General features: G+C 24.3%; 1 protein-coding gene across 1 annotated transcript in view; it reads left to right on the plus strand.

The window, feature by feature from the left end:
- The first annotated feature begins 298 nt into the window (after positions 1 to 298).
- LOC100199675 (sodium-independent sulfate anion transporter) overlaps positions 299 to 11,285 on the plus strand; it is a 34,958-nt gene continuing 23,971 nt past the window's right edge. Inside the window, exons 1-2 of the mRNA XM_065799999.1 lie at positions 299 to 1,678; positions 7,341 to 7,629. Coding sequence (XP_065656071.1) covers positions 860 to 1,678; positions 7,341 to 7,629 — 1,108 coding nt within the window. The 5' untranslated portion in view covers positions 299 to 859. The remainder of the gene's footprint in view (positions 1,679 to 7,340; positions 7,630 to 11,285) is intronic.

An 11,285-nucleotide genomic window follows, 5' to 3' on the forward strand; every position in this document is an offset into this window, starting at 1 on the left:
CCAATTGATATTTTTTTGTCCTAAAAATTTACAATGGAAATGTCAATTTCAGAAATTGATATTTCTGGACAGAAATTGATATTTCTATTGTCTATTTTTGATATCTTATTTACTATTTAAAGTTGTGCAACTTTATATATTTTTTTGTTTTTGTCATAATTCATTTTGAGAAAACGCGTTTTACAAAATAATTAATTACAAAATCGTTGCCGTAAATCAACGTAATCGTTTACGTACATAATTTATGTTACTTAACTAATATTTTTCATGATATTTTTTTACTAATATTTTATATAATAATTATGATATTATTATTGCTTTATTATCATAAGCATATTATATATGCTTTATTATTATTGCTTTATTATCACTAATAATATTAGTTATTATTTTATAGTTTACACATTGTGTAAACATAAAAAGTTTACATAAGAAGTAAAGAAATTTCTGCACTTAAGAAGTTAAAATTTAATAGTGACACTTTTAAGTCATTATTAATGTTGAGAAGATCATTTGCCACATTAGCATATTTGGAGTTTTTAAATCATAATGGGTTGAAATTGTGATCTTAGACATTATTGCATTGTAACTATCAAAGTTAATAAAAATGTTGAATAGTGTTTTAAATCTTAGATAAACAATTATGAATTGCTTTCTAAAATTCTTGTGTAAACATTTATAAATACTTAACAAAAGTCATAATAATTTTGAAAAGTTAACACTTTTAAGTATTTTTATGAGTTTTAGAAAAAATCAATAATTAAAACCGTATTCACTTATAAAACACAGTGATCATTAATCATTAAAAGCATATTGAATTTAGTTACTTTAGGGAATTGCATTTAACTTGGTTTATAGTATGGATGTATTCAATAAAGTTTGTCAAATTAACTGGTTAAAGTGGATTAAAAGTTTTTTCCCTATTTTGATATGGCTTCCACAATATAACCTTCAAAAATTAAGAAAAGATATTATTGCAGGAATAACAGTAGGAGTAATGGTTATTCCACAAAGTATGGCATTTGCAAACTTGGCAAATCTTTCCTCAGAGTATGGTTTGTATGCATCTTTTACTCCTGGTATTATTTATTGTATATTTGGCACATCCCGACATATTAATATAGGACCAACAGTGACAATGGCATTATTTTCAACAAGATTTAATCCAACTTTCCATCCAATTGGGGCTTCTTTTCTTGGACTACTTACTGGGTTTGCTTTGGTTATCATGGCAATTTTTAGACTGGCATTTGTGACCAAGTTTTTTCCACATCATGTGATTAGTGCCTTTGTATCTGCTACATCTATTATAGCTGTCATCACACAACTTCCTAGTTTGTTTGGAATTAAGGATGCACCTTCAAATGCTTTTTTAATTATAGCACATATATTCAAAAAAATAAAATTAACAAATATTTGGGATTTAAGTTTAGGCTTAGCTTCTATTTTGTTTCTTTTCTTTTTTATGTGGTTGTCTAAGAAGAATCTATTTTTAACTTCGAAAAGGTACATTAATCTTAAAGCTTTATTAAAAAAGATAATATGGTTTTTGTGTGCATCTCGCATGGCTCTTCTTTGCCTCTGTGCTACAAATGTTGTTTATATATTCCATTTTAAAAAAATTCCACATAAATTTTCTCTTGGGAAAAAAATTCCTTCTGGACTTCCACGTGTTCAGGTATTACCTAAGTAATCTAAATATTATATTTGATTTAAAATATTAACTTTGTTACATAGGTTTACTATTATATATATATATATATATATATATATATATATATATATATATATATATATATATATATATATATATATATATATGTATATATATATATATATATGTATATATATATACATTTATATATATGTATATATATATATATATATATATATATATATATATATATATATATATATATATATTATAGAGATTTACTATTACATAATATATATATATATATATATATATATATATATATATATATATATATATATATATATATATATATATATATATATATAAATTTGAAATATATATATACAGGGTTGCAAAAAAAACCGTTTTTTTTTGAAAAAAACCAAAAACCATAGGCTTTTTTAAAAAAACCAAAAAAATCATGGTTTTTTTGGTTAAAATTAGGTTTTTATTAAACAATGCCGTATTTAGTTATCCTTTTAAATTAAAAAAAAGTTTAATGCATTTTATTTGAGTAAAATATATTCTTTATCAATATTAATGTAATATTTCATCAAAATGATTTAATACATCATTGTTTAATGTTCTATATATAAATACAAGCTTTGCTGCTTTTTCTACCCCCAATTGATTTCTTAACTTAAAATGAACAAGGCTAAAAGTTGAAAAAATTCTTTCGATTCCAGCACTAGAAGCTAGTGCATTTAATAAACCTTCAATATCCATTATGTTACAATCCACAATTTTTAGAGATTTCCACCATTCTATTGGCAATACATTTTTTAAAACAGATTCACTATACAAATAGCTTTTATCGAATGGAGCAGATTTGGCTTTTAATTTGAATAACATGTGATTCCAAAAAATCTGGACAAATTAAATTCTAAAATAATTTTAGAAAGATGACTTATTTTTTAAGTTTTGAATGATGTTTCAAAAAGAGAAATGTTCATAGAGTAATATTACAAAAAATTACAAATTTTCCATTCCTTGTCTGCAAACTGTATCAACTCTTGTAAAACTCTCCTTACCAAGTTGATGTACGCGCTCAATGTCGACATGTTTGAAGCAGTAGTTGATACGATTCCTCAGTTGGATCAAATTTTTAGCTTTCCAACAATTAGCATATACTACTCTCTTGATTTCATTCCAAATATCTTCAATGGGTTGCAATTCTGGTACGTTTGCAATATTTTGACTTCTGGGCACATATTCGACATTTTTTGACCTCAAAAATTCTAGTACTTTTTTTGAGTAGTGAGATGATGCAAGGTCAGGCCAAAAAACTATATCATCATCTTTATGAACAGTCTCTATAAATGGGAGCAAACATGATCTCAAACACTTGTCTATATACACATTTTCATTGACAGCTTGACCGGAAGGTGCAACATAATGCTTTGACAATCCCTTTGGAGAAATTGCAACCCAAACCAATCATTTTTGTTCAAATTCTGATTTTCTTTTTAATTTAACATCATTTGGTGTCGTAGTAACATCTGATGAATAAAATCCACTGTTTCCTGAAATATTACAATTACTTAATCCAAAATATGATTCATTGTCAATGATCACCTGTTTTTTTTGAAAATTTCAACCAATTTAGAGCACTTTGGACGAACAAGAGATTGTTGTTCAGGAGTTCTTTTTGGAGCCTTAGTTTTTTTATGATAATGAATGATTGTCTTCTGCTTTATCGTTTTGCATATGTATAATTGATTGACATTGAATTTTTTTCAAGAGAATGTTGACTGATTCCATGTTGATGGTCGATTTTTTTTTCCAGTTGTTTGATCTTCTTTTTTGTCATCTTAACTGCTCTCCTACCGCTTTCATCTTGTCGTTCGGGTAATATGTTGTTGTCTTTTCGTTTTAGAATATTGTAGAGCGTAGATCTTGGAATATTTTCCATCATAAATTGTTTTACAATTGCGTTTTTGGAAAGTTCTGGGTTAATTTCAATAAACTCGTACACTCGCTTTCTGACGTCATCTTGTTTCGAAGTAACTTTTTTCATCATTTCAAATTTGTTGCTCAGTATAAAATTAATGAGTTTTGTAGAGAATTTAATTCTCTACAAAATGGCGCGCGAGCCAATCAAAATTGATAAATTTTCGCGGAGAAAAAATTGGCGTGAAGTTTGTCCAGACTTTTTGAAATCACATGTTATTATTGGTAACAAATTCTTGAACTCTTTATCTGCAAAATTTATGGCAGCTTTATTTTCATTTTCAAAAAGATTACATCCAAAATATCTAGGATCTATTGTGTTTGCCAGGAAATGAGCATCATTGACAGTCTGAAGGTATCTAGATTCAATTTTATTTTTTTTCATTTGTTAAAAATGATAAACTGTTTATCAAAGCTTTAAAAATTTCAACTTATTTTTGTTTGATCTCTTTGCAACTTATCTAGAGCTACTGCAATTGGTTTTAATATTTTTAATAAATCTTCTGTGTTTCGCTTTATCTGTATATCACTTACTTTTTTACCAATCATAGGATCTAAGTCTTAATTTTTTTCAAACATTGTAAAAATGATGCTCCAGTTGTTGACATATTTTTCAAGTGAATCACATACAGAATTCCAGCGAGTTTCAGTAAGAAGTGGCAATTTTGCTCCTCCATTTAATTTATAAATTGCTCCAGCTTTATGATTATTTCTTATATATTTTATTATTTGTGTAACATTTGCTCACATTTTCAATGTTAAGATCAATTGCTAAAAGATTCAGCATATGAGCAGCACACCCAAAAGTTATGATAATATCTCTTTCAGATGATAGTACTTGTCTCATTGATTTCATATTAGCTGCATTGTCAGTCACAAAGCTTTTTACTGTGCGTCCAAATTTACATCTTACAGAATCTATTGCTTCTCTTGCTAATTGTGTAAGATATTCACTAGTATGTGAATGACCAGAAGTGTTGATTGTTTCTACTAAAATGTTAATTTTATCTGTAATTACAGAGATACAAACTATAGGTTCATTATGTACATTAATCCAGCCATCTAAAGACATGGCTACAATTTTACCATTCAATACATTACATTTTTCAATTTCTTCTGCATAAACCCTATCTAATGTTTCTCCTCCAATTTGAATTCTATTAGGTAGAGTGTATCCTGGATAAAGCATATTGATAAATTTTTTATTTTTTATATATAAAATTCTTTGTGTTCAACTGTTCTAAGCTAGAGTTTGTACTGTATATAAATCTACCAAATTGAAGATCAAATAAATCTTTCTCTTTGAGGCTCGTGTTTGTGAAAAACTTATCTATTTTCAAATATTTATCAGCTGATGTTGAATTGGGCTGAGACTTTTTCATTTGTTGTTGTGACGTTGATGGTGAGTTACCTTTAAAATGAAATTGCAGTTTATTGAATTATTCTAAGTTAATATGTCTATACCTGATAATTCAAATATATATGTTTACAATTTAGAGAAAGTTTAAATTTTAAAATGGCAATGCAGTAATTTAACTACCTTCAAGAAGTTGTTGATCTTCCATTGACTCCATAATTTCATGGGGTTGTGATTGCTTGCACTTTTTTATATGTTCATGCATCCTTTGAATTTGACCTTCCATTTCTTTTCTACATGCATTACAAACTGCTCTACACCCCTTTCTTTCTGGAACAGTCACTCGTGTATATTTTAACCAAATCATATCACATTTGCGCCCAGTTTTTCGAGACATTTTTTGTGGTATCAATAAATTATGTTAGAACTACTTATAGTTTTGCTAAACATTTAAATATTTATTTCATCAGGAAGTTTTCTTAACGATATATATATGTGTGTGTGTGTATATATATATATATATATATATATATATATATATATATATATATATATATATATATATATATATATTTATTTATTTATATATATATATATATATATATATATATATATATATATATATATATATGTATATATATATATATATATGTATATATATATATACACACACACACACACACACACACACACACACACACACACACACACACACACACACACATATATTGTTAAGAAAACTTCCTGATGAAATAAGTTCATCAGGAAGCAATGCTTCTTGATGAACCTAATGAAGGAGAAAAAGCCTGTAGAAGAAAACAGATAAATAAGTGTTATTACTAATTTATTACTGCTCTGTTCTATAAGAACACTAAGGACTCTATTCTATGAAAAAACAGAAACAAAAATCATGGATTTAAAAAAAAAATCTATATTGAAGATTAGTTATACTTGTTAATATAACCCTGTTTTAGTTTTCTGTTGTAAGTTCAAATCTTTTTAAAATAACATTAATTTGGTTTAAACCAACATTTTTTTAATTGGTTTAAACCATGGTTTAAACCATTTGGTTAAAACCATGCAACCCTGTGTGTATATATATATATATATATATATATATATATATATATATATATATATATATATATATATATATATATATATATATATATATATATATATATGTATATATATATATATGTATATATATATATATATATATATATATATATATATATATATATATATATATATATATATATATATATATATATATATATATATATATGTAAATTATGTTCGTGTATTTTACAAATAGAGTGCTCAATGTTCTTAAAGAACAGAGCAATAATAAATTAGTAAAAAACACTTATCTAACTGTTATCTTCTACTTTAAGTTTAACCATTGCTGGTCTTCCTGATGATCCAGCAATGATGAAACTTAAAGTAGAAGATAACAGTTAGATAAGTGTTTTTTACTAATTTATATATAAATATATATATATATATATATATATATATATATATATATATATATATATATATATATATATATATAAAGAGAGAGGGGTAAAGAGAGTTTTTTCTTACTTTAAAGATATATATATATAATTATAGTTAAAAACGATAAAGAAAAAACTTTTTATTATGGAACTTTAAGTTTCATGCCTAACGGCAATCATCAGCCATATATTACAAAATGATTTTGTAATATATGGCTGATGATTGCCGTTAGGCATGAAACTTAAAGTTCCATAATAAAAAGTTTTTTCTTTATCGTTTTTAACTATAATTATAAATCCCTCTGTTTAGAAATTTATATATAACCAAAATAAATTTCCTAAATATTGAGCACTTTTAAACGAACAAGAGTTTTGTATTATTATAATACAACACTAAATCAAACGATATATATATATATATATATATATATATATATATATATATATATATATATATATATATATATATATATATATATATATATTACAGAGATTTATTATTATATAATATATATATATATAAATTTGAAATATATATATATATTACAGAGATTTACTATTATATAATATATATATATATATATATATATATATATATATATATAAATTTGAAAAATATATATATATATAAATTTGAAAAATATATATATATATATATATATATATATGTATATATATATATATATATATATATATATATATATATATATATATATATATATATATATATATATATATATATATATATATATATAAAGAGAGGGGTAAAGAGAGTTTTTTCTTACTTTAAAGATATTTTTTGACTATAAACTAATTATCATTTACATGTTTTTAGATACCATTTCAATCTGTTGATATCAACAACAAGACAGTTACTGCATCTGACTTTCTTGATAATTTTGGGACATCTATTATTGTGCTACCAATTGTTCAGTTTATATTTCAAATTTCCATTGGAAAATCATTTGCTCGTAAATTTAATTACAAAATTGATTCAACTCAGGAGTTGATAGCTTTGGGGCTTTCAAATTCTATTGGTTCCTTCTTTGGAGCATGGCCTGTATGTGCAAGTTTTTCACGTTCAGCTGTAAATGCAATGTGTGGTGCTGAAACTCCGTTTGCAGGTAAATGATATTACAAATTAAATTGTAAATTTTATTTTTAAATATTCAAGGTTTATTATTAAATTATACAAAAATGAGCTCTTATTAATGAGAGCTCCCTATTATCATTAGAGCTAATAATTTTTAAGTAAAAAGATCAAATATTTTTAAAGTTATGTGACTTGAAATCACTAAATGAACGATGCGATTCTGAGGGGACAAGTGAGGCTTAGCCAATATCTGCTAAAAGTAAAATGGTCAATTTTTTTAGTAAGTACACTTGATTGTATAAAAGTCAGCAAAATCTAAGATGTATAGTCACATGGAATTACCCATTAACAATTTTTTATTATATTTACATAATCAAGGACCTTTTTAATCAACCAACCTTTTTAAAAAAAAAATCTTATAATAAAAATAATATGCATGTTGTATTTTTAAACCATTTGCATCAATTTAATGAATTTTTCTTTTTTAAAAAAAATATTTTCCTTTTTTTTTTAATACAATATTATAATATTGACCAATAGACTTACATATGTTTAAATGTGTTGAATAAAGCATTGCAGTATAAAAGATTTAATGTAATAATCATTGTTTGGAATGAACAATGATTAATACATTAACGCATGAATAATATGAACCTGGTGAATATCTGCAAAACTTTAACTTATGGTTCTCAGTTTTAAGTTTACTTTTAGAGTTAACAATATCTTTATAGTTTTAATTCTTTTACATTAATTAAAGATAATTCTAAAAAAAATTATCAAATTTAATGATTTTTAATATAATTTATTTTGTGAATTTCACTCTACAATTGATAGTTAGCAAGCATATTGATACTAAATTATTTATAAACTATTATGTCATGGGTAGTGGCAAACTTATTGTGGTGTTAGGTAATTTAAAATATCTAAAACTACATTTAAAATACGTATATATAAAATATGCAAACACAAACAAGAGTAAATGTAACTGATAGTACTGCTTTACAAATAAAAAAGGCATTACCTTTAAAATATTTAAAAACTAAATGTTTTTTAGATTCACTTTTTTATGACTGTTAAAGGTATATATAAAAAGAGTCTTAAATACATTTTAGTAATCAAAAGACAAAATTTGGACAATATTGACAAAATTTGGACAATATTGCTCTGAAACAAACTATAAATTAGTTAATTATTACGTTTTTGAGGTCCTATATTAAGATTTTAAGAAAGCTTTATTAAACAGAATACTCTCCATAAAATCGATACAAATATTAAAGCTCCTGCAACCTTTTATATCTGTATCAAACCTTTGTTATTATACATCACTGTGTCTACAATATCTATATTTTTATATTTGTTGGTTATTATTTATTTTAGTTATAAATAAATGACAACAACTATCTTGACTAAAATGGCACTGTAAATATTAAACAGAGCCTGCTTCTATATTTGAAAATCAAACTTTAAATAATAGATTTTTAAATACTAGAAGTAGGCTATCTCTGTTTAATGTTTTCTTTTTTTTTTTTTTGTTTAAACCAACCAATGTTATAAATCTGAAAGATTTACAGTATTGGCTGACTTTGAAAAAAAAAAAAAAAAAAAAGATATAAAATTAACAATATGAACATCAATATAAACATGCATACATACATACATGTATACATACATACATACATACATACATACATACATACATACATACATACATACATACATACATACATACATACATACATACATACATACATACATACATACATATGTATACATGCTTTTCACACTTTTGCTATTAGTTTTTTCTTAAAAAAAATATTTTCGCAATTTGTTTGTTTTTTTGTAAAAAAAATTTTCTTTTCTAATTTAGCTTTTTTTTTGCCATTCTTTTGCCATTTGCCATTTGCCATAAGTAAAGTTTTTTACTAGGGATCATAAAGTACATTACGCTAAATTTATCTTTTGAATAGAAGTATAATCTTTTTTCTCTTGAGCGGAGATTTTATTCAACATAAAGCACTTTTGAATTTAAGTTATTCTAAATCTCTGCATGGAAGCCAATATTATTTTAAAGTTATATTTAGTTTTGATTTACTAAATGGATAAAGTACATCATAGTAAATTTACCTTTAAACTAAATCAAAGCAACCAGTTAAGTTACTACAGTAACTTAAAGTTACTCACTTATTAAATTTACTTAATATACTCAAAGACTCACAAAATTAGCCATATAAATGTTCCTATTATATCTTATATGTTATTAACACATAAATAAGCTTCTAATTAAAAATTATTTTAGCTAGAAATCTAGAATCAAATATAAAAAACGCAATACCATTTTTTTAAATTTTATTTTAAGCAATATATTAAGATCAAATATTTTTAATAAATATGCAAGTTGTTTTTAGGAAATTTATTTAAAAAGAAATCTATTTGAACAAAAGAATTTTAGTCTTCTAAAATTCTTTTATTCAAATAATTCTGCAATTGAAATTTAAAATAGAAAAAAAAATTGGAAAAATTTAAAAGAATTTTAACACTCAATAGTTATAAATTTAATTCAGCAGTGTCCATAATACCCAGCATAGCAAGAATTGTTGCCAAAAGTTAAACGTTTATATAGCTACAGTAACAATATCAAATTTAGTAGGCTTGGACTGGAATGGCGTGCAATTGCATGCTGTAACTGACCACACTTTTTATTTTTCTTTACAATTTGACCACGGCTGTTTTAACAACTTAAATGCAATAAAAATGATCATTATGTTATGAATAACTTTTAATTGTTGATCTTTTCTAGAGTTTTTATTTTACATGAAGGCTTTAAATAAAATAAAAAAATTAGTTATAATGATCATTTAAAATAAACACGTTTTTTTATGTAAAGTAAATGTTCAACTTAAATATTTTTAGTAGGCATGTATTTTTTATGATAAATGTAAACATATGAAACATATTTTCCATGTCTTTCAAAAAAAAATTTAAAAGATTATTTTTTAAGTTACTTTAAATTATAAGTTAAATAAAAATTTTTCCATCGCAAAGGAATGGTATAACCCTCCATCCAGCGCAATCGTTTTGTAACTTGGGAAGGCGCATTGTATCAAATTGATACGCATAACAATTCACCAAAAATATATTTTTTTTAAATCTTTTTTTTTTTTATAAACTGCTTAAATAATCTCTGAACAAATATGAAATATTTACAATAATTAAAAATTCTATCACAATTGCAATTTTCAATAAAAAAAGCACATTGATCAAATTGGTACAAATTTTGAGTGACTATTTTCAAAAAGCTAATTATATAATTTAAAAAAAGTTTTTGAATTCTTTGAAAAGAAGTGTAACACTTATATAATATTAGTTTAATAAGTTAATCATCATGTTTTAACTTATCATTTTGAATGTCAAAACCTGGTACACTTTTTATGCAATTGCCGCAATAGCTTTTTAGGTGTGTCAAACAAATAGGTTGATGGTATTGTTGACAATTATACCTTGTTAATCGTTTATTTTGTATGCATGTCTGGCATCTTTTTCTCTTATTTTTATTTATAATGTTATCTTGGGATTGTTCTGAAATGTGGATTGTTCTAACTATCACTGAGTTCTTTTGGTAAGCCTTTATTTTTTGCATTTCTTAAAATAAGTTGAGGCATCACTAATTCATGAGATATTCTCTTTAAG

The sequence above is a fragment of the Hydra vulgaris genome, chromosome 06, assembly GCF_038396675.1.
Source record: "Hydra vulgaris chromosome 06, alternate assembly HydraT2T_AEP".
In the NCBI taxonomy this organism is placed as follows: domain Eukaryota; kingdom Metazoa; phylum Cnidaria; class Hydrozoa; order Anthoathecata; family Hydridae; genus Hydra; species Hydra vulgaris.